Source organism: Hippoglossus stenolepis, chromosome 12, assembly GCF_022539355.2.
Source record: "Hippoglossus stenolepis isolate QCI-W04-F060 chromosome 12, HSTE1.2, whole genome shotgun sequence".
NCBI lineage: Eukaryota > Metazoa > Chordata > Actinopteri > Pleuronectiformes > Pleuronectidae > Hippoglossus > Hippoglossus stenolepis.
The window spans coordinates 23391247-23416623 of record NC_061494.1 but is presented as its reverse complement, the minus strand read 5'-3'; the positions used below and the strand labels follow the sequence as shown (position 1 = coordinate 23416623).

General features: G+C 44.5%; 1 protein-coding gene across 5 annotated transcripts in view; it reads left to right on the top strand.

The window, feature by feature from the left end:
• kcnq5a (potassium voltage-gated channel, KQT-like subfamily, member 5a) overlaps positions 1-25377 on the top strand; it is an 80767-nt gene that overhangs the window by 41245 nt on the left and 14145 nt on the right. For 3 of the 5 annotated variants that reach the window (XM_035172492.2, XM_035172490.2, XM_047342276.1), the window contains exons 2-10: positions 11738-11828; positions 13385-13511; positions 13982-14157; positions 14386-14511; positions 15477-15587; positions 15891-15986; positions 21346-21440; positions 22438-22464; positions 25112-25165. In XM_035172492.2, coding sequence (XP_035028383.2) covers positions 11738-11828; positions 13385-13511; positions 13982-14157; positions 14386-14511; positions 15477-15587; positions 15891-15986; positions 21346-21440; positions 22438-22464; positions 25112-25165 — 903 coding nt within the window. The remainder of the gene's footprint in view (positions 1-11737; positions 11829-13384; positions 13512-13981; positions 14158-14385; positions 14512-15476; positions 15588-15890; positions 15987-21345; positions 21441-22437; positions 22465-25111; positions 25166-25377) is intronic. The other 2 variants (XM_035172493.2, XM_035172491.2) reach the window with 1 other exon arrangement.

The window sequence follows — 25377 nt, the reverse complement described above, 5'->3', positions numbered from 1 at the left end:
TTGAATCTTGATATGTTCAGTTTAACCATAAACTTTATAATAACAATGTTAAAAAAACTAAACAAACTATATAGAAATGGGAAATTGTATAAAATGATGCTTTTAATATCGGCAAACGTTTCGATAAATCCGTCGGGCACTAGTGGAAAGATTGTGTAGACTGAAAGAAACAAATGTTTTATCATAATGATAATATAGAGACTCAATGACGTGTTTAATACTTTTCCGCAGTTTCCAAATGTTAAATAAATGAGAAGAACTCCAATTTACAGCCAAAACTTTGCGTTTGATATTTTCCTTTTTGCTAAATAAAAGGTGGAAGATGTACAACATGACAAACACAAGGTTCCTCTCTCTAACACACACACACATGCAGCTCCATCAGTGTCTTTTCTTTTCTTTTACAAAAAACGAGAGAGCGAGAGGAGCGATCCAATAACAGGAGCTCCGGCTGGTTTCTCTCTCGCCTGCAGGCCGACTGTGTCCCACTTCCACCAGACTGGAAATGGAGAAAATCTCTTTCTTCCTCTCCGTCTCTCTTTCTTTTTTTGTTTTGGTCTGACTTCTATTCCTCCTTCGTCTCTTTTTTCTTTCCCTTCTTCCCTTTGTTCCCCCCCTCCTCCCTTTCTCATCTTCTCTTCTCAAACCACCTTTGCCTCCACAACAATTCATCATTTGACCGTTTATATTGGATTGTTACCAAAAAGACTCAGGATTTTCAAACTTAACAGAGCATGTAATGGCAAATTATCTACTGTACCTATTTCTCCAGTGAGTTTCCGAGTTTGGCACAAGAAATAGTTTCATGCTCCCGAGAGTTTCTAATTAAATCCAAATGAAATGAAAAAAAACCCCAAGTGGTGCCGTTGTGCAGAGGGGAAAGAAAATCTTCCGGAGCAGATGTTTGTGTGTTTTTTTTTTTTATCCCCGGCAGCAGCAGCAGCAGCAGCAACAACGGATAATAGGGAATGAAAAATTGCATTAGTGGGAAATTAGAGGGGAAAGACGTCAGCGTGCAGGTCACATTGATCGACTAATGTCTGCTGCAAAGTAGAGCATCTTCAAATCATAACTCGTTTTAAAAACATGGGAGACCAATGACATAACGACGTAACATTCGGTTGTGAGAATGCACAAACATAAGTGTGATCAAACGTGACTTCAGAGTGAAATCAAACATGGAGGCAGACGTCTGTTTCTGTGGTTTTATTGCAAACATGTTTCTCTATCAGCAGCCCACCATCAGATTCACAGTTTCCTTCATATCAAGCGTTGAAGAAGCTTTTTATTTGAACATACGTGAGACGGCGGATAACGATCTTGTACCTGGACTTTTAAAAGACCTTTTCCCACGGACACCTCCTCATCTTGAAGGTTCCACGTCCTGAGCACCAGAGGAAAGGAAAACGACACGAGGAACCAAAGGAGCCGATTAAAAGTTTCATTCTTAAATTCTCCTGTAATAAATTCCCAACTCGTAAACCTCTCGTCAGCGCTCATGAGGCAGCGGAGCAGATGGAGCTGTGTGGGAAGACACATGCGTTGACGGCTGCTCGGACGGAGCTGACATATATGCATATTTATTCTCACACACACACACACACACACACTCTCAAACTGCAATAAGCAGCTCATAGAGTACAGGGCGCTCACACACCTCCTCTGCCAGCAGCGCCGCTGACTCAGCCTCCCTCCATTAGAGTTGCCCCGTGTCTGTGCTGAGGGAACCATCAGCCGTCTGTTTGCTTAATGAGCTGACTCCAGTCCGCCGGAGCAGTTCAGCAGCTCCCCTCCACTTCGCTTACCCACAGCTCCCCAGCGTGTTCCCGCCTCTCGTCTCCTCCGGGCTCCAGACGTCCCAGTTCCTGGCTTCACTTGTGCGATGCACATTTAGTTTTCTCTACTGTAGTTAAATGAACTCACCTGTCTGCTCACTGTCCACCGGACTAATGAACTTAGTGGTTATTGAAGTGACTGAGGAGATGATGAGTGTAGATCACTGGTTACCATGGAGACCATAGAGCGAATTACAAGATGAATGACACCAAGACTCCCAAATACAAAGCGTCTCCATCGCCCCCCACTTCATCCATGTTAGTGGATGGGACATGGACAAAAAAAAACCAAAGTACACATCAAATATTCTTTTCTCAAACATGGTTTCTGTCATTTAAAGTGATATTTTTCCAGTAAAGTTTGGCTGGAGCAAATCCAAGTGGTCCTCGCGTCTCACCCACTGTCAGCCGTCCCCCTCACATCCATATTAACCCTAATCGTCTGCAGGTCTGAGAGCGGACGCTGGAGCACCCAGAGAAAATGCAGACACGGGGAGAACATTATAAAAACAGATCTTCAGGATCTATAAAAACTGCTCCATTCTACATAAATGTTCAGGTCTGGAAATAAGAGTAAAACTCCCTCCCATTAAAGAGAAAGTGATTAAAAGCTCGGTTGCTTCACAAAACGCGCAGTTTGCCAAAAATATGAAGAAAGAACCGAGTCCTTGTTTTTCCAGGGGAAGCTGAACGGGCATTGTTCTCATTCAATCATCGGTCTCTTTGGATCGCTGGTCTGAGTAACGAGCCCCCGTGCGCACACTGGTGGCTCCTGGTTAAGTGGCATTAATCAAGTCTGCCCACTAAGCCCAGTGGATTTCCTGAGATACAAAAGGTGCAATGCCTTCTGTCAATGCCTTTCTCTATATTCTATATTCTATTCTATTCTATAAGTGGGAAATGGCAGTGTTTAGACGAGGAGGAGGAGGAGGAGGAGGACAGAGTGTCTGCTGAATGTACACAGTTTATTGTCAAACAGATAACTTCAGGTCTGTGAACTCACAGCAGAGTTGTGCGTCTCATTCCTCTGGCATGGAGGTTTGATTTGGAGGAGATGTGCTATTTTTAAACTGTGTCTTTTTATTTTACTATTTTAAAAAACTGGATCCAGGCACAATAACACATTTCACTGCACTTTGTACCGTGTATGATTGCGTAAGTGACAAATACAGCTCATCTTATCAAGATGGTGTTTGTGTGTTCTCGGATTAGAAAACCAGACACAGATTCACACGTCGTCCTCCGGCGCAGTGTCGTCTTCTCGCTGCGTCGTCATCTGATGCTTTAGTCCAGATTAAAGGTCCAGTGTGTAGAATGTAGTGACATCTAGTGGTGAAGTGTCATATTGCAGCGGAACACCCCTCACCTCCCCCTCCAATTATGAGAGAGAAACTGTGGTAGCTTCAGTTGTCATAAAAACTCAAAAGGTTTAGTTTGTCCAGTCTGGGCTACTGTAAAAAAAAAACATGGCTGCCTCCGTAGAGAGGAGCCGCTCCTGATGTAAGTATAAAGTATTTAAATAAAAAGTATTTAAATATAAAGTATTTAAATACAACGGACTCATTCTAGAGTAATTAAAACAACAATTTGTATTATTTTGATAAAACACTCGTGAAAACATCACTAGGATTATTTTATATTCAATTTCTGGCTCTCAGCCCCATCTTACACACCGGACCTTTAACTTGTTGATTAAAAGAAAGAAGTTTAGTCTCATCCCTCTCTCCCTCTCTCTCTCTCTCTCTCTCTCTCTCTCTCTCTCTCTCTCTCTCTCTCTTCTCTCTCTCTCTCTCTCCCTCTCTCTCTCTCTCTCTCTCTCTCTCTCACTCTCACCCGTTCTGTGTCCGTCCCGCTGACATCTGCTGCACAGCTCTGTGAACAGGAGTCTTGGAGCAGTGTTAGTGCTGAGATGGGTGCTGATAGGAATCTGATGTATGGTGTGCGAGTGTGAGTGTGCGTGAGCGCGTGTGCGTTTTATGAACCCTGTTAGCTGTTGGCTTTCTCCAACAGTATGTCACTCTGTGTCTAGTTAGCGAGAAGACACACACACAGACACACACACAGACACACACACTTACACACACGCACTAAAAGCTTTCCGACTCTTCTCGCACCCGTCACCCGTCCTCTGTGAATCCCACATCATGGAAAGTTGGCCTCTGTCCACCTCTTTCTTTCTTTCTCTCTCTCTCCGTGCCCCTTCTCCCAAACTCTCCCATCTATCGTCTCTCTCTCTCTCTGTGATCACTCGGCTTTCTAGATGTTGGATAAGAAAACAAACGGCTGCTTCTTAATCTCTCGTACTCTTCTACTCCGTCTTGCTTAGACAGGCCATCAGCTCTGGATGTTGTGGGTTTGAGTCCGTCGCTGCCAAGTGCGTTTTTTATTTCACTCTGTGATGCATTTTGATTCTGCGCAGGTTTCAAATGTTGAACGTGGGGTTAGAAGTTTGCAGATTCACAGAAGACAAACAAAGAAACTCAAAACTCCAACGATACCCAAATAAATCCACACAGAAAACTAAAAGTTAGAGGATCTATACCCTCCAACCTTTCTTTCAATGAACCATGAAGCCCCCATGATGTGTCTGTTTTCTCGTTTGTTCGTTGGCTTGTTTGTCAACAGGATAAAACCAACATCGCTGAAATGATTTCCAGTTAATTTGGTTTTGGTGAAGCTTGGAACTTGAGCCGGAGCTTTATTCAGAGTCAAGCTCTTTCAGGAGAATAATAATTCATAGATACTGATGAAGCCATATTCAAGGGGACTGATATCTTTGATTCTTTGTAGTTTGATGTGGATCCAAATAAAAATCCAGATCTAGTAGCTGCTGAATTCAGTCGTGAATCAACAGTTGTACCTTCAATATGTACAAACAAGAATTTCAGGGGATCCTTGGCGGAGATATTCGCTCTGAGCCGCTGTAGTTCATTATAATTTCAGCGTGTGTTGAAAGGCATCGCTCCTTCTCTTATTGTTTCTCTATGTAAACGCACAGTCTGACGTATCAGGTTGCATTGATGTCGATACGCTCTGATTCCCGTCGACCACATACGTCTGTGTGTGTGACTCATCTGCTGTACGCTGCGATGGGCTGCTGCGTGACGTCCCAAAGCTTCCCTGATGATTGAGTCGGTTTCCAGAGGAGGTTTTATTTAGCTGTTCCTGGGAAGATCCACAGGAAGAAGTTAGCTTAAAGGTCAAAGGGAAATGTAGAAAACGCTGTTGTCCTGCTGTCGGTTTCACTGCTTTGGTTTTTATTGGTGGTGCAACTGAATGGGTGCAGACTGAAGCGTGAGGAGCGACAGGTCGGCCGTGATCCCTCCAGCTCACTGTCATCAGCACGGACTTCCTGAAGTCGTCCTCAGCCGACGCAACTCCTTGAACTTTCTGAGGTGAATTGGAGAATGATTATAGCTCAGCTCTCGCTTCTGATGGAGAAAGTCTTTCAGGAGTGCGGAGGGAACTGGCCCGTGCAGAGCTGTGTCCTTGGCTCGCCTCTGTTTGGTCAAGTAGTTGCTTAGAAATAAAACCGTATGTTTTATCGCTGCCATCATCAGGTAAGATACAGCACTCCACTGGATAAACACCAGGATTAACTAATAGACCGTTGGCAAGGAGTCGGCCTGGCTCCATCGCTCTTTCTCACTCCTTCCCCTCTCGCTCCTCTTGCCTCTTCGTCCTGCTCCTCCTCTCCTCGTCTTCCCTTCTCTCTGTTTATCTACCGCTGTGTGCTTTCATTCAATATCTCAAGAACTCCTGAGCCAATTTCTTCAAATTTGGTTAAAGTTTTCAGTTGGGCTCGTGGATGAACTGATTCTTTTGTCAAAGGACAAAGTCGCTGTGACCTCAGGCGGCCTCTTGAACATGATATCCCTTTAAGTTCTGACCAGTTGTCTCTTGAACTCAAACAAATTAACGGATTATATCTCAACAGTCAAAGGTCACGGTGACGTGTTCTGCATGTAGACTGAAACTTGACGTGTTGGTGGAGGAACACAACCACAGGACGGTTATTCTGGTTCCTGATGTGCTGATCTACCAGGTCTTTCTCAGAAGGAGAAATGTTATTAATAGCGAAGGCCCGAGTCTTTATCTCCCCATCGCCCAGCTGCTTTCATCCAGGAGAAGCTGCTCAACTCCTTCCTCTTCACAGTCTTCACTCATTTCGATTCATTTATCTCGTCTTCGTCCTGTGCTCCTCTTCCTCTTTGTGCTGGACCCTCCTCCTCTCCTCTGCTGTATCTTCAGTTGCCTCTTTTGTGTCGTTACCTCGAGATTATGAGACATTTCCTCATCCCGATCTACTGGCCTCTCCCGCTTTCTCTTCTCCTCCTTCTTCAATCTCTCGCTGTCTCTCTTCGCTCCCTCCCTCCCTCCCTCCCTCCGTCTTGATTGAAAGGGTATGCATGGTTGGCACAGAAAGAAAGAAGGAAATAGATAATGATACCAGACCAGATTGCGTGGAAAACCCTGACCTCTTACGTACTCGATCTGTTGCACGCACACATGCAACACGCACTTTCTCTCCTTCTCATCCTCAGCTGATTGTTTCATATAAACACAGTTTCCCCCCTTGATTTATTTGTCAGAAACGTAATTCACGTCTCATATTTTTATGAGAAATCTCCGAGCTCTCACATTACACACTAAGACAGAAAGTAAAACACGTAATTTGGCCAAAGAGAGGATTTATCTGCGTCTTCCTCCACTTCAATGTGTCTTCTGAGGAAATGATCTGCCTCTAAAGCCATTCCTCTTTCTGCAGTCGGGCCTCGGTGGAGATATGAGCTCTGGTGCTGTTATAGATCGATTTACTGTTTTATAACAGTTCAAAAAAAAAGATTTTAAATGACAATGTTGAATTGTTTTTAGTTTAATCTATTATCTGTTGTCTCGTTTCTTACAAATATCAGAAAAATTAGAAAATTGAATTAATCCAGTCACATAGAACTTTTCAAGCATCGAATAAGATTGAAAACTACAATAAACTTTTTCCCAGAATGTGAAACTAAACCTTCAGACCCTCCCTTGCATGTGTACTCTGCCCTAATCGCAAACTAGCAACACACAACTAGGCATTCGTTATTCATCGTCTCAGTGAAGGTCTGAATAATTCTTACATGAACAAATGACAGATAAAGCTGTGATTATTCGGCCTCTCAGCTTAATGTCTGTTTATCAGTTGTACATGTTTCCTATCTCTGGTTTGCATGTGAAGACATGATGCTCCTGAGCCCAGGATCTCAAAGAGACACTGAGACACACACACACACACACACACACACACACACACACACACTGCACTACTCCTGCAGGTCTTTGGCTGTATATGGTTTTGTCTGCGTGTCCTCAGGTTGTTCATCAGCATTAAATCACAGGCAGCTTGTTTCTGCAGCAGAGTGGGCGCTCTCTCTCTCACGCCTGCAACTCGTCCCCTGTCCACTGAGGACGTCAAAGCACCAACTTCAGCAGATGTCAGTCGGACGGCGTGACGCACGAGCGGGGCGACACGCGGACGGAATATTTAATGAAAGGAGCGGAGTGTCATTTAGAGTCTGAAGGAAATTTTTCTCGTGAGAATATGGCAGATTTTTACTGGATCTAAACATCTGATATTGGCTCATTGATCTATATACAAATTGTCAGTGATTGCTAAGATATGCTGATGACAGAAATACAACTGAGGCTTGATATTTTACAGTTTAACCATTAACCTTTTTATAAACAACTACAAATACACAGAAAACATAAATACAACCAATTATATAGAAATGAAGAACACTAACATAATTGTTACATTAAAATATGAACATATATGCACATCTTTTTGTAAATTGAAAGGTTTCATATTGTCACCAACCCTGATACCAGAATCTGTGAAAGGCTCTGAGACCACGTGCAATCAGCTCCGGCTCCAAATGACGTCAAAAGCACAAGATCAGAAATCTGCGATATTAAACTTTAATTTTTTATAAAAACGGAAGTGAAGACGACCAATAACATAAAAAAATGCGATTTCTTTCCAATAACGGATCGTTGACCAAAGAGGCTGAACGCAGACTGATGTCAGATCCCTGAGACCGATGCTCCGTGATCGTCATGATGTGTTTCACCGTCACAGCAGCTGTTTAATAATCATATATTTAACAAAGCAGCACAGAGACGTCTCAGCTCTGGTAGAAACCTGAGTCCATCAGTTTGACTGAGCTTCTTCATCGAGGCGGCTCCAGCTCCGAGACGTCCTCACTTTGGGTGAGTAGAGGGACGGGTGAGGGGGGGAGATGCAGGTGCTTCTCCCAGATCTGCACATTTTTTATCCCGGATTCGTTTTGGGTGTTTTGCCCACAGGACAGTGCACGTGTGAAATGGAGAGAGAGGAGGAGGACACACAGCACAGGGCTGCGTCTGCACCCGTTTCCAAAAGAAAAGATCATTAAACTCAATCCCATAGGTGATGGGACTCTGGCCAAGGACTCCACTAACGGATCTGATTCCTATCTGAAAAGTTGGAATTGGGGCCTGAGATGAAAACTCGCTGGGATCGATAAGTCCTTCGGGTTTTCCAGTAATAGTTTTTTTTTCTCCGGATCTCGGAGCCAGTTTTCCTTTTCAGAAAGTCAGAGGGACGTGTGTGGAGAACAACCCTCACATGACTTGGACGTGTGGCGAGGGCGACTGGCAGCGGCTCCGTCCACTTCCTGACAGATGTGTCGGCCATAGTTAGAATTCCTCCAATCAGAAGCATCTGGCTTATCAGTCGTGGAAGAAGCCGTTTTTCTTGTGGCCCTCGTGTGAGATTTTGAGTTTGTTGTCGTATAATAGTAATAATAGTAATGATAATACATTTTATTTGCACTTTTCAAAGATCTTAACAAGTTTAAAACAAATAAAAACGAAATAGTCTCAATAAAATCATGCAAATAAAATACAAAGTCCACATAAAATGGAATAGAAAGAAATAACAATGAAGATAAATGCTAAATAATAAAAGAAACCCATGCAAAAAAAAGACGAATCGAAAATAATCTCCTCTAGAAAGTAGAAAAGGTAATAATCTTATCAATAGTTCAGCAAATAGTCCTGAAAAACCTCTTTATTGAACAACCTTGCCTCATATTCATTCACCAGTCACCCGTCTCCACACACTCACGTCTCAAACATGTCCCCACACGTCACTCATCTCTCTGATTGACCGATCAAGTGGCTGATTCACGTCGAGGCCGATCGATGCAACAGCCTCATCGACCGTTTGTGACATCGTTCAGTCGGCAGCTTCTCGTCCATCACGTCCGGCTGCAGCCGCTGAACGTTTCCTCTCCTCAGCTGATGAACAGGAGGAGGTGAAAACACACAGTGTGTGTGTCTGAGTGCATTAAGTGATATCGACAAAATGCTGAATGCATCTCGGAGTGGATTAATAATAAGTAAAGAATATGCCAGTCTAACGAGGGCAAGTTAACTAGAACCAGACGTGGATTGTTGGGGGTTGATGTGGACACTCGTGACAAATATCCGACACTTGTTTATCAGCTGATATATAGGCTGTATTTTCAAACTGGTTATGATTCCTAAAATAAGTCGTTATCTTCAATGGAATAGTAAAAAGATTTGGAGAATAAAGTCATATTATTACGATTTATTTCCTGATTTTCTTTTTCTCAGATTGTTATGAATTGTTTCTCATTTAATTACGACTTTATTCTCGTGATATTATATAACTCAGGTTAGGTACTTTACAGTTTAACCACAAACTTTATAATAAATAACTGTAAACACAAATAAAACACAGATACAGAGAACTTGACTTTAAAAAATATATATATAAACATAAATGCTTTTCTGCATCATTTATTCTGTAAAATGTCAATACCATAATGTCAATGTGCTGAAATGTAAACACATCGGTTGTTATCATGAAAACCCAGTTGATTCTTCTACCTGTGTGAACACAACACAAAAGCAGCAACAATCACCTGAAGGCAAACGTTCCTTTGTGTGAAATGTCCAACAACCATCTGATCTCCACAATGCACCAACACAATAAATGTGTTTTTGTGTGTGACTGGAGAACGACGGCCGGTTGTGTTGTTCCTGCCGTCACACGTGAAGCTCGGATGTAAATCACAGAAGCTTTTTTTCACTTCCAAATCACTGACGCCTCCGGGGGCAGCGATCGAGGTCTGCGAGCAGGAATAATGTTGTGTTGTTATCATCCAGTCGCACAGCGCTCCGTCCCTTTGTGTGTCCGCACTCTGTTATTTACTGCCTCAAGGTCCGTTTCTGAATGCAGAGATTACAAAGGAACAGAAACACGAGGCGTGTTTCACAGCTGCAGGCTTCATGCACGCACGTAAACTGAGTGATTTCATTCGTAGAGTGACATTCTATGCATGTTTATGTTTATATTTTATTTTACACGTCAGTCAGTTATTAGTCGAGGGAACTGCGAAGTCTGGAAAATACAGTTTTCACACTCGTACACAGGAAAAGAGACTGAATGGAAGAGGAAGTTGTGTTTTGTGTTGTTTTATCACATTTCACCTGCCATCGCTTTGCCGATTAGAGCTTTTAGTGATGGAGCCGGTTTCAGATGTGATGTGAAGGTTTGGAACTATCGGTATCCTCTGCTGTAGGTGCCCCCCCCCACCCCCCCACCCCCAGCTCATGTTCCTCACTGATCCCATGGAAAATAAATGGCTGCATCAATCATAGACGAGGGCCGGGAGGAGTCCAGAGAGAGAGAGAGATGTGGGAGATGGAGAGGAAAGATGGCGAGGGAGAAACAGAGAGAATGAGAGATTAAAGCCAAAGGAGGACGGAGGAGGACGGAGGAGGGTCTGGAGAGGAGCAGGGGGACGAGGCTGCAACATCTCCTGTAAATAACGAACACTCAGAGATCAGCAGAGATGAGAAGACGTTAAATATCAGAAAGACAGATGGCGTCTTTAAATAATAATAAAAACCAGTGGGGAGATATGGTGAAGAACAGCTGCGGCCTCCTGCCAGTGCATATGTTGCCTGGAAGCTGCCTTATGAATTTTAATTTGTGTTTGCTCATTAATCCAGTTACCATATGACTTACAAGGAGCTGAGTGGTCTCCCTGCAGACAGGGGAGGACAGGCGGGGGGGGGGATTTAGGTCAGTCAGGCAACGAGGAGGCTTCTGATTGGTCGGAGGACTGACACAGTTTGTGTTTATTAAGAAACGATGATTTATGAAGATTTATTCTCTGAGTTTCCGTTGATGATTAGACGAGCGTAACATCTAACATCTGCAGATTTAATAACTGATTTTATTCAAACCATTTTCTGTATTTATAGGTCGTAAACCGAGCTTCCTCCATGGTTATTGATGGGACATGGACCAAACATCCAAATCCCAATACATCCTCTGACAGTTGCATTTAAAACACAGATTTGCAAACCTCACTTTTTGTGGAGCTAACAATAGTTCTGCTAGTTCTTGATCAACTCCCTTCCCCCCGGACTCCAGTGACGTTTTATGGGATTTTGTTTCTGCGGCTCATAACAATAAAGTTGTTTATAAAAATGTCACCGGTGCCTCGTTTCTCCTCAGAGGAAGAAACCATTTCCTCTGTAACAAGTTGCTCCAGTAAAATGTCAATAGCAAGGACATGTTATTTTTTTTATTATTTAGATTTTTTTTCCAGTGGTGTAAAGAACAAAGAATCAAAGGGTGAGGTTCAGAAACATCACATCAATTATCCGAAGGCTGCTGCCAGAGAAACTTCCAGATTGAAATGAATGAATCTTCCTTGTTCAGCTTTAAAGTGAATAACTTGACTATAACTTGATCATAACACTGTATGTGTGTGTCTGTGTGTGTGTGTGTGTGTGTGTGTGTGGTGTGTGTGTGTTCTCATGTTTTGTCTCCTCAGGTTTATCCTGGTGTTTGGATGTCTGGTTCTCTCTGTGTTTTCCACCATCCCTGCTCACCAGGAATTCTCCTCCCACTGTCTACTCATCCTGGTAGGACGTACGCACGCAGGCACGCACGCACACAACACACACACACACACACACACACAGAGAAACACTGTGTTTGACCCACATTACCACATTTAAATAATTCTCTAAACGTGTCACCTGGTTATTGGACGTGTGTGACGCTCGTGTCTTCGTCAGAAATATGAAGTGTGTTTTTTCAGCTCTGTAACGAACCGTAACGATCGGCCTCTTGCTTCTCAAGATCATCGTCGTCATCACGCTGTTACAAATCAATTCAGGTAAACAGGTTGTGTCTCAGAGGAAACAAATCCCACAGCACAAACAAAGCCTGTGTGGAAGGAGCGGGGGGGAATCCTGCTGCGGTGGAAGTGTTGTTTGTGTGCAGAGGAAGTTATAGAGACGACATGTTGTCATCTCTGATAGTTGTTCTTGTTTGTCAAAACTTTTGAGGCAACTTTCTGTCTCCAGCCCAATAAAGTGTAGAAAGTGGAGGGGGATTTCATTATGGTGCTCAGAGCTGTGAGAAATTGCATTTTAAAAATTTAACAGCAATTTATTTTTCTGTCGGAGCGACTGCGCTGAAGCCTCAGAACAAACCGTGGAGCATTTATACACACACTGCTTTAGTGAGAGGACTTCCTGTGAAACTCAGATCACTGTGAACGTTAGAGGTTTTCTTGGAAATATGAAAGGATTATTCCACTTTCATATCTGTCTATTAAATATGAGGTTCTCTTAGCATAAAGACTGGAGGCACAAAGGTAAAAAGAGTCAGGCTGCCAACATCTCTCCTACTCAGTCATATAATGTTTATTTGTTTGATATTTATAATAAAATCCATAGTGTGAAAATGACTTTATTGATTGTCCCTGTGTGGTACAGACACCAGCATCCACACAAACCTCAGCCCGACACAAGAGATGGAGAATAAGTCCATTATAAAACATTTAAAATAACCTAAAAGCATAAAAAGACAAATCTGCGGGGTCTCAATAAAACAAATTGAATAAATGAATTCCTGTATGAAAACAGAAGCTTTAACAGAAGGAGGATGTACATGTGCAACCACGAGGTCTACAGGTTGAACTTCTCCTTTAAAGGACAGGTCTATTGTCATTAGTTGTGACAAATAGAACTTGTTAAGAAATCCTGCGGAGTCGTACGTCTTCCTCCCTGCAGACGTCTTAAACTGTCGGAGCAGCGAAGCACTTCCACTGAAGTGTCTCAGTAAGTCAGGTTCGTGAGTCTGGAGCTGCTGCTGCCACATCGGAGGGAACACAGCCACTGTTCACGGTGTTTATTACACCTGAGCCTTTCCTGTCACGACCCGTCAGGATATTTAGCCTTTACTTACTCTTTAAAAACATCTATTCAATAATGGGTGGAACAAGTAATGCATGTTTTTCTCTTATTCACCTTGTGTTGATCTTTTGAAGTGGTTATGGAAGTCACAGTGAGGGCAACAAACTCTGTCTCTGAACCCTTTTTGTGTGTTGTGCCTGTGCAGAATTGCATTTAAATTATGTGGTTTTGTGTGTCTCTGTCTGTCTGTGTGTGTGTGTGTGTGCGCCCTGCAGGAGTTTGTGATGATTGTAGTGTTTGGTCTGGAGTACATCATTAGGATATGGAGTGCTGGCTGCTGCTGCCGCTACCGAGGCTGGCAGGGACGCCTCCGGTTCGCCAGGAAGCCATTCTGTGTCATAGGTAGGTGTGTGTGTGTCTGTGTGTGTAAGACATCGTGGACATGTATTTTAAATACTTTAAATTCATTTAGACATTCAAGGAAAACTAGAGATTAAGTTATATTGATAAAAACATGTATTTCATGTAGGGTTAAGATGCATATGACAGAATAATTTAATTTAAGATCATCATCCTGAGGTTATCTGTGAAAAGAGCATGAGAACACATCTGTCCTTCTCACGTCGAGACGTCCACAGTCTGCTGGGAAATCTAAGAGGAGACCGAGTGGAGTGTTTAAGAGTTGTTGACGTAACGGCGGAGGGAAACTAATAGAGAAAGAAAATGAAACAAACAGCTCGCGGAGAGAATCAATAGTTGTTTTAAAGGTGACAGATCGACGGGTGGACGGATTTTGAAAGTGGGTGCGTCAGCCGCAGTCGGTAATATCGTGCAGCCCGTGACCTTTTGATTTTCACTCTTTCGCTCCCCAGACATCATCGTACTCATCGCCTCCGTTGCCGTGGTTTCGGCCGGTAGCCAGGGTAACATCTTCGCCACCTCTGCGCTGCGTAGCCTCCGCTTCCTTCAGATCCTGCGCATGGTGCGGATGGACCGCAGGGGGGGGACCTGGAAGCTCCTGGGATCTGTGGTGTACGCGCACAGTAAGGTAGGAGCTCGGGGACGTCTGGTCCGATGTCCCCCCCCCACCCCTGAACTAATGTTGAGATAAACAAAGAGGAAATCGCTGAGTTCAAATACTAATAAGCTGTTTTTCCCCCTGTTACTGTTATTAAACTGTCAAATAAGATTCTGAGTGTTAATCAAACAAGGTCCTGCTCCTGGAACGAGAGGATTTAATATGATAGATTTAATATGACACACGTGTTTGCTGCAGGAGCTGGTCACTGCCTGGTACATCGGGTTCCTGGTGCTGATCTTCTCCTCCTTCCTGGTTTATCTGGTGGAGAAAGAATTCAACAAGGAGTTTGCCACCTACGCCGACGCTCTGTGGTGGGGCACGGTGAGCACGCACACGCTCGACACACAACATACGACACAACATACGACACACAACATGCGTGTCTGCTGAAAGCATTTTCAATACAGTCAAGGTATATAATTTAGATTTTAATGTAATTTCATATCAGCTAAAAGGTTAAAAAATTCAGTACACCACGCTGAGTGCATAAATGAATGTATAACATTATTATATACGTCATATTATATAATATCATTATTCCTATTCAGACAGTGTTTCATGTTTTTACATTACGTGAGTTTTGGCCTTTGTGTCGCTGGACCCCCTTGAAAATTACTGTTATCACTTTAAACAGAGAACAAACTGCTCCTTTTTAATCCCAGAGCAAATTAAGGAAACAACAATATTGACGACAGTGATGTATTCTCATTTGCAGCCTCTGTGTGACCTTAATGGCAGCTGCGCTACGAGACCCAGCACTGAGGGGCCTTTAGAGTCACACCCTGCTGACTGTACTGCTCTGTTTCCTCCTGCATTTAGAAACCATTACACCAGCAAAACACACACACACACACACACACACACACACACACACACACACACACACACACCAAGGAATGGCTCAATCAATAAATTCTATTTTCTCACGTCGACGAGCGAGGCTATGTCCCGATGCTCTGTGGCCTCGGAGCCTCTTCCTCTCCGGTGGACACTAAAAGCTGTTATATAAGTTTGCATGGCCTCAAAAAATAAAGTTTTAAAGGAGTTTGAGACGAAGCGAAAAGCTGACGAAGGGAAAACTCCGAGCCGTCGCCACTGAGATTCAGGAATAACAGTCCAGCGTCTGGATGAATGTGGATTGTCTCATGTCAGAAGGTAATTAGGGGATAAGAACGAGGCAGTTAGAGGATTTAGAGTGTGTGTTTTTACAATGAACCACCAGGTGTCTATAGGGGGCAGAAGAGAGAGAGGATTGTTTTCCTGAGTGTTGACCTCTGACCTTTCAGATCACCCTCACGACCATCGGCTACGGGGACAAGACCCCGCAGACGTGGACGGGACGGTTGTTATCGGCCGGTTTTGCTCTGCTGGGAATCTCCTTCTTCGCTCTGCCAGCTGTGAGTCAAACACACGCACACACTCACTCACTCAGGGGCTAGAGCGGGTCGTCCACTAACCGGAGAGGCCGTTGTTCGATCCCCGGCTCCTCCAGTCCAATTGCCCCTGAAGGCTTCAGACAATGTTTGACTGGAGTGACTTTGAGTGGTCGATGGAAAGAAAGGCTTCTAAAATATATTATAACAGCTACAGCTCCATAAAGTTAATGCTAACAAAAGTAATGGCCATGTTTTTATTTTTGTGAAATTTTAAAACTGTGTGTGTGTGTGTGTGTGTGTGTGTGTGTGTGTGTGTGTGTTTAGGGCATCCTCGGGTCAGGTTTTGCTCTGAAGGTTCAGGAGCAGCATCGACAGAAGCACTTTGAAAAGAGGAGGAACCCAGCAGCCAGCCTTATCCAGGTAGACACACACACACACACACACACACACACACACACACACACACACACACACACACACACACACACTTCACCTTTACTGATGGTTTTATTTTTCACAGCAACAGCTGAGGACCAGTGTGAATACTGAGACCAGCTCTCATCCTGTGTGTGTGTGTGTGTGTTTGTGTGTGTGTCCACTTGTTACCCTCTGATGAGTGTGTTTTTATCATCTCCTCCTATCAAGTGTTTCATTAAGAGTCCTGAATATGAATAGTATTCAATACTCAATAGTGAGAAACACTAGTATTGTGTTTCACAGGGTGTGTGTGTGTGTGTGTGTGTGTGTGTGTGTGTGTGTGTGTGTGTGTGTGTGTGTGTGTGTGTGTGTGTGTGTGTGTGTGTGTGTGTGTGTGTGTGCGCGCGTGCGCGTGTGTGTGTGTGAGGACACACTGCTGGGATTTATGAGCCGTTTCCATGGCGACCATTCCCTGTCACTCTTTGTAATAGACAAGAGCAGCTGCATTACTTTCTAATGGGCAATAGATATCTGCTGGACAGGTTGTGTGTGTGTCTCAGAAAGTGTGTGTCTGTGTGTGTGTGTGATCTGTCCACCTCGTGTCCCAAAGAAAAACCCAAATCTGTTCAATCTGAGCCAAATGATTTAAATAATCTATAACTTAGTATCGAAGGATCTGGTGCAGCCGCTGTTTATTAAACCTGAAGCGAGCAATTCATCCAAATTCAAGGCAAAACCCTCAAAACTGCATATTTGGAAGTGAAAATAACCCAGAAATTTTGAACTGTGAAGTAGAATTTTTGCATCTGTGTCGTAATGAAGGAACGTCTAGACCGAACATGTCACATGCATCATAATAAATCCGCGGTGTCAGTTGTGTAATGGAGCCATTAGACGATTCCTGTCAACTGGTGAGGCAGAGAACTTCGCTCGATCACGTAAATACATCACTTGAAGTGCACCAGTGGAAAAGCCACCGCAGGCTGTAAATAATGGAAACCATAAGTGTCCCTGTCTGTCTAATAACAGGCTGCGTTGTGTTGTTAATCACTGACCGAGCTCCACGGTTTCTCTAATGCGTCTCACGGCACCTTCTCCATAGTAACGTTATTTGTTGCAGCTGCTTCGGACCTGATGGAATTCCAGATGCAAGATTCTTGACTGATGTAGAAAACAAATAAATAAAGAGATCTATGAAAGGAATTATGTACATCTATCTAATTCCATATCTTGGTCTGTGTGTCCGGGCCCGAGGAAGTGCAGGGTCGAATTTGAACAGGACATTTTAAATATTAATAAACTTAAAGGGGACATAGCATGCCCATTTTACCACAAGTTGATATGGTTCCTTGGGGTCTTAATGAAATGTCTGTAACATACTTTGGTCAAAATACCACAAGGATCATATAAAACAGCACCCTTTTTACCCTGTATAAAACAGCCCTCCACAGAGCGACCTGTTTTGAGTGCCTGTTCCTTTAAATGCTAATGAGCCAGCTCCCCCCTCCCCCCTCTCCCCCCATGATTTTAAACGATATAAATTACATATTTTATATGATATAAATTATCAAATATGCATCCCATACTTTGTATTCCCCTTGTTGTCCTGGAGTTTTAATTTTCCCAATCACATAATTAAATGTCCCCCTCTGCCCATCCACTACAAGCACACAAGCAGACAGACAGAGAGAGAAAGAGAGGTGGGGGCTATGAAGACCATCATTTACCCCCGAACCCCGACATTCAACGGGTACAACAACAAGCGGAGAAAGCAGAATCGCGGGCTGACCTTATATATACAGTCTATGGGGCTGACCAGCGGAGAAATGCTCGTCCCGTGTGAACAGCCAGGCGGCTGCGCGCTGGAGAACGGCGCTGCGCTGCTCTCGCAGCGGCACTTCCGCGTCCGGTGTACCCCGGCGTAACTACTGTAACCCGGCGGAACTACTGTAACCCGGCGGAACTACTGTAACCCGGCGGAACTACTACCGGAACTACGTAACCCGGCATACAGTAGAGCTGAACACTGCGGAAGTCTTCCACACAGCTGGCAGTGTGGAAGACCGCTGCGAGGCAGCGCAGCGCCGTTCTCCAGCACGCAGCCGCCTGGCTGTTCACACGGGACGAGCATTTCTCCGCTGGTCAGCCCCATAGACTGTATATATAAGGTCAGCCCGCGATTCTGCTTTCTCCGCTTGTTGTTGTACCTGTGAATGTCGGGGTTCGGGGGTTACAGTAGCGCTGAACACTGCGGAAGTCCTCCACACTGTTGGCTGTGTGGCGCTGACACAAATTCCAGCTCACGCACGGGAGAGCGAGCGGTCGCTCCCGAGCAGCTGCTGCAGCCTCCCAGTCCCAACGATCCAGACAAATGCCACATGTGAGTGAATCGCGGGCTGACCAGCGGAGAAATGCTCGTCCCGTGTGAACAGCCCGGCTGCGTGCTTGGGAACGGCGCTGCGCTGCTCGCAGCCTCCGGTGTAAACCCGAAGTAACAGTGTGGGGGACGGGGGTGGGTGGGCCAAGACCATGTAGGGAGACTTCCAGTTCCTTGTTACGACACAATACCCAGGAAGCGCAATCGAGTCGCTCAAGCATGACGTTTCTGACTTAGAGGAACTATAACAAAACGCGCGAGTGTTTTTTCCCCAGAGTTTTTGGGTTGGTAGACATGCCAGATACCCACATTAACCTGTAGAAGCACTAACAAAGTGGAATTTGCATGCTATGTCCCCTTTAAATTAAACTCTGTGGCAGCGATCACAACATCCGGCACCTTCACGGTCACGTCTTCTGATTCTCCAGTTCAGGTTCGGTGAGTTCTGAGTCGAGCTTCACTGAACTGTGAAGAAACTCGTGAGCAGCTGTTTGTGCAGCCGCAGGGTTCAGCTCACTGGTCTGTATTCTGGTTACTGCAGGTGCAGCTTCAGAAATAAAACTGCAACCAGCATCACCTCAGAGCAAACAGATTACAAACCCAGATATATGATATATAATAAGGAATAATACAGTGACAGTGATTCTGCAGAATGTGGAGATACACATGTATGTGTTTATTAGAGAGGAGGCATTTACTCTTCTTTCACTTCCAAATAAGAAGTTTATGAGATATGATTAAAGTCGGGATTGATTTTAAGCCTGAGCTGAACTGAGCTCACTAAAATTAAAACTGAATTTAGTTTTCTTTGTCCTCTTTTCTCATCAGTTTATTATAAAAGTCAAATCACATCCTGAATAAACTCCTAAAGGATCAATTCATCCGGTCTCTGCTATCTGCCGAGCTGTTAACATTTCCCTCCACAGGTGGAAGGAAACCTGGAAACCTGGACTCTGACCTGTTGAATATGTTCGATGACATCACTGTTCACTTCACTCCCCCATCTCACACTCAGCAGTTCTCTCCTGCTTCCAATCACATGTCCGTCTGTGGCAGGACGGGACGTTACCACCGTCCTCACGCCTGAGCTGCTGGTCAACTCCGAATCTCACCTGCTGCAATAACCATCCTGTCTGCCCACACACGGGTCTGAACTGGGCTCTGGAGCAGGGTTGACCAGCGTTCGGCAGGTGTCTGGTGTTAATGTCCCGACCTGACTGTGTCAAGTGTTGATATACAAGCTTTCCACAAATCTTGTAACCACAGCCGGCACCATGGTGGAGGTTCAGTCGGCCTGAGGGTAAATACTGGGTTTTAAGGTGTAAAGAAAACAACCTGGTGGGAGGAGTTTCTGCAGATTGAATGTGCAGATGTTTATTTAGCAGGACCACATGTTTAAGTTTGGGTCAACGCTCCAAAACAAACTGCTGCTACATCTGGAAAAATGTTAATTCTAAATTAAATCTTAAAATCTTGTTAACTAGATAACTCCATCACCACTTCCATTAAGACAAACAAACACATGACTAATGGTGAATAGTAACTGTGCACTTCTAACCCTCCATCACACACATTATGGTTTCACTGGTTTCAGCTCAATTAAAAATAATGCAATTAGCGAAATTAAAAATAATAAATATTAGTACAGTCAAAATAGAAGAAGGCCGTCAAAGTTAAGGTCTAAATAAGTTTTCCATCCTACGACGGAGCCATATTGAAAAGATTTTGAGAAATAATGTAAAGTAATTCTGCAAGAATAAAGAAATAACATATTATTAGGAAATGAGCAGCCAGGAGGAATCAGGATCAGGATTTCTTATTTGGATCCTTAATAAATGTTTATATTCCTCAATATGCCTGATTAGTTTCATGAAGATCCATGAATTATTCCCTGGGTAAAGAATTCCTGGACCTGCGCCTCTGATCCAGATCCACAGCAACACTTCTTGAATTCTTTCTTGGTCCATGATCCATCTTTCCACCAAGTTTTGTGACGGTTCTGTAGCTTTTACGTGATCCTGCTGACAATCAAACAAACAGACGTCTTTTTTTCACCATGAATCATTCTCACAATGTTGAGGAAAGTGAAAAATGTCCAGGACTCGCTCCCTGATCTCGGTCCACGACAAAATGTAATAAAACAAACGCAGATGAAAACATAACCTCATCAGTGGAGGTAACAGTTAGTTCCCGTACTGAAGCCGTGTCTCAATTCAGCGGCCGCATCCATCGGAGGACGCGCTCCACGCAGCCCTCCCTGAAGCGCAATGAATCATGGGATATGTTGGCGGGGCCTTGGAATTGGGACAGCCTAGTCGCGGCGCTGTGACCTAATTGGTCGACAAATGCGTCCTCCGAAGGATGCGGCCCCCCCCGAAACGAGACGCAGCTACAGTCCCGTCTTCACGTCTCCGCTGACGACCTCCAACATGGCTGCCGGCTGGCTACAGACCCGACAACACGCTGTGTATGTTCCGTGTTCACCTGGATCTCATGTTCCTCACCATGTCTGTCCCATTGCCCCTGTGTGTGTCCTGCACGTGTGTCCGTGTCCGTGTCCTGTCCGTCTCTGCCCCCTCCCCCCCCAGGCGGCTTGGCGTCTGTACACCACCGAAGGCGCTCGTCCCTACCTCAGAGCCACCTGGCACCACTACCAAAGCGCCTCCCCTCAGGCATGTATCCCCACCACCACCACCTCCACCTCCACCAGCACTCCCATCACCACCCCCACCTCCCTCCAACCCCACCCACCCCCTCCCCTCCCCAATCACAATGCATCAAAACTTCCCTAAAGAAACTAATCAGCTTTTTCCTCCCCCTCCTCCTCACTTTCCTTCTCCCATTTCTCACACAACTCATATCTTCCTCCCTCACCTGTTCTCTTTGTTTTTTCCTCCCTCAATCCCCCTCCCCCTCCCCCACCCTCCCCCTCCCGGTAATTGTTTAATATCATCATTTGATTTATTCTGTCGACTCTGCATGTAGTGTGTCTGGCGTAGTTATGCTGCTGATGAGAACTCGGTTTCCATTGCTACCTGGAAGCCTCATTTGAAGGCGTTGCATACCTGCAGCCCCGCCAAGTAGGTAACCACTTACAGACTTACAAACATGGCCGCTGCTGCTCAGCCCTCCTCCTCATCGCTCGTCTTCAGCCGGTGTCTGCTCGTCTTCATCGGCGTAGCTTCAGCCCCTCTTCCATCTCCCCATCGTGTAACTCTGTGATGCAGCATTGTGACTCCTCCTCTTCCTCTTCCTCTTCTTCTTCTTCTTCAAGTGAACCTTTATTAACCTTCTTATCCCAGATGTTTCCTAAGCATGTTCTCAAACACCTTCTTCACATTCAGGCAGATGTTTACACAACTTCAGCAGTTTTATGAGGTTTTAAAGTCTGTTAATGATGATTCATTTATAAATTATTAATATGGAAAATACTCACAGGTTCTTACAAACAGGAATATGTGCAGGCACAGACTAATTCCACAAATACAAAAGTTTTGATCGTACACTGTAAATAAAGATGGACGACATGACAGTTTCCCTGAAGTGAAGCCGAACTATCCTGATCGCCCCCTGGTGGTTTGCTGCAGTATATGTCACAAACCCATCCTCTGTGTAGCAGATGGGTCATGGACCAAGTACACGTTAAATACATTTTTCTCTTGTGTCATTTCACGCTGATATTTGATCTAATATAAATTTTTACAGTAAGTTTGGTTTTAATTGAAACGTCACAATTGACATTCAAGAGTCACTCAGGAAGTGAGTACACACACACACACACACACACACAGACACAGACACACACACACACACACACGTACACATACTGGACACAGCAGATTCAGATCCTTACTCCTCTGATTTCCACGCCTGTCGCTAACACTTAGCTTCGCTGTGCACGGCCTTAGCTTGCATGTGCTTGTGAATCCGTGACCTTGTCGACTTTCTCTCTGCTTCCGTTGGCTGTGACTCCTCCCACGTCCATCAGTGGAAATGTGTGTATGAACCTGTATAGACCTGCTGGAGACTAACTTCTGTCCCTTTGTCTCCTCCTCTCTGTCCCACTAACCCTTGAAGGAAAGAACAGGGCGAGACCACCTACAGGTTTGTGTGACTCATTCCTGCAAACACACAAACACACAAACACACAAACACACAACATCTGTGAATGAAATCTGCGGTTTGTCTGTTATCATCCATTTATTATTTGAATGAAGATTCATCACGATGAAGATCATTAAAACTGAGAGAAGGTCAACTGCAGCGCTTGGAAATCCACACGAACGCCAATATTACATACGTGTAAATTATCGTTATCAAACACTTAAGATAAGATAATTTACTGATATTTTACAGTTTAATCTTAAACTTTATTAGAAATAAATACAAAGGAAACACAAATACAACTTTTGTATAATGTAAACATGAATGCACATCTTTTCTGCACTGTTTGTTCTGTGAAATAAAAGTTTTCATAAAGGCAAAAATAAACCACAATTGAAACTCCACAGTTATGGAGATGATGAATGCGTTCTGATATAATGAAACCAGAGACGTCCAGTCAGCATCTTTTATTATTTCAGTAACACCGGAAATAACGAGAGATAAAACTTTCTCTCCATTTAAACGTGTTGGATTATGAAAGACAGGCAGTTTTACAACAGATCGTAAATAAAGAACCAAACCAGCTACTTTCAAACCGTCTCGTAGAACGTTCTTCACTTTTCCAACTTGCTCTCACGTCTCCATCTCTGGTGAGGCACCCCCACCCCCCCCTCCTTCCACGACCGGTTCTCTCTCTGCACTTGACTCAGGCAGGAAAAGGGTGATGAGCTCCTCCTGTATTCTCTCTCTCTGTGTGTGTGTGTGTGTGTGTGTGTGTGTGTGTGTGTGTGTGTGTGTGTGTGTGTGTGTGTGTGTGTGTGTGTGTGTGTGTGTGTGTGTGTGTGTGTGTGTGTGTGTGTGTGTGCGTACACATGCACACACGCCTTTCAAAGACAGGAGTCTGTACCATGTCTGTACCATGACGCACTTTTTCCATTGGGATGGTATTTATATAACTCATCAAACACAAGTCGAGCAGAGACAGAGCAAAGTTGAAAGGAGGGGTGGGGGGGGGGGGCTTCAGAGAGGGGAGGACGACAGACAGAGAGATTTGTGACTTTAATTACACTTGTATAGTTTTTACTGTGCAGCGCTTCTTTGGCAGCATTTGGGGGCCTCATGTGGAGCCAGCAGCTTCTCAGGCCTTTAAACCCAACACACACACACACACACACACACAACACACACACACACACACACACACACACACACACACAGAAATAATAAAGCCCTTTATTCTCTCATTGACTAAAACACCAGCAAATTAGCTTCTCATCCTGAAAACAAAACAGCCTTTAATGAGGATTTGTTGCTTCCACAACTTCACCCCTCCCCCAGAAAGCCTCCTGTTTATTCAGCCCTTTCCCTTCTTAGAAAGCACTCGTCCAATTTGCACTTGTGAAATCATAATTACGCACTCGCTTTATGACACCATTTCTCTCCAGGATTTTCCTCCTCCACCGAGAGAACACAGGGCGCTCTGTCATTAGTGGTTTTACAGACTGTCGGCTGCTCGCTGGCGGGCGGTAGGTGCCGCGGCGAAGGGGCTGGCGGTTTTTTTCATTTTTTTAAGCAGACTTGTAAACACCAGCGGTCGTAAAACATCAGGGACACCACAAAGTGCCACAGCGGGATCCACGTGGAGGGAGGGAGAGGCAACCTGACAGAAGGGATAATGGAGTTCATGGGAGGAGGCAGGTGTAGTGTGCAGGAGAGAGAGACCAGCGCTGGCTAGTGATTATCAATATCAGCAGAAATCTACATTTTATAAAGGTTCCCTGTTTTTGTTTTGCCCGATTTTCAAGACGGGTTTAATCCTGTCGTTCACTGACCCTGCTGCCTTCTGGGAAATCCAACCAGCCTGACGCCGACTCACGCTTCACTTATCTGTGTTTGTAAAACTGCAGCTTCTTCAACCACAAGCTTCAAACACCAGCATTCACACTAAACCGAGCAAAATCAACTGTATAGTTTAAAATCTACAGAGAAAACAGACTCAAAATGGTCACAACTGTGTTTTACACGGATGCAGCTGTTGTTTGTCTGCAAGAGAACGAGCTTACGCATTTAACAATCTGTAAAATGTCACAAATAGTTTTAAGACATTCATACACACAGGAAGTGAGCGTTATTACATCTGTGTTAAGAAAATCTGTAAAATATTCATATTTATTCAGTTTGCGATGTGCACAAGCTGCTGTGCATCTGTGTGTGGATTCAAACACCCATCAGTGAGTCTAACAAAGTTAAACTCAAATCATTTGTAAATCATATTTTTCACATGCAGATCACGTGTCACTCATTTGCGACCAGTTTAGAGTCGAATCTCTCTGCGTAGAAATCAGCCCGATTCCCAGTTTCTTAACCGTCACTCGTCATCGACTGCTTCTCTGAACTCTGCAGACGCACTCGGCCGCTCGGCCACAGTTCGGAGGTTTGCTCGCCGCACGTCACAGAATAATCGGTGTGTTGAAAAGACTATTTGGGTGATTTTTTTTTGGGAGTTTCCAGCACAACGGAGGAGTCTCGGCTGGACACACATTCAGACTCAGTTTGACGTGAGCTACGAATTCACATCCTCTTTTTATCTCCTCCCTCCTCTATCTCTCCCCCTCTCCTCCACCCGTCTCTCCCTCCCTCGCTCTAGTAGGGGTCTAAGTAATGGGCGGCTCTTCAGAAGGTACACTCGGAAATATAGGAGGTACCTGCAGCACTACCCAGCATCCTCTCTGCCCCGAGCCTAATAACCTGTGAGAATGACTAATAGCATGGAGGAGAACAAAGACACCAAACTTGGCCTCGCTCCTCGACTGAAGGGTTTGTCTCAGACCAGCTCTGCCGCCTGCTGCCCGTCCAACGCCAGACAGACTTTGTCCAGAAATTAAAGGGGAATTCCACCGAAATGGATATTTT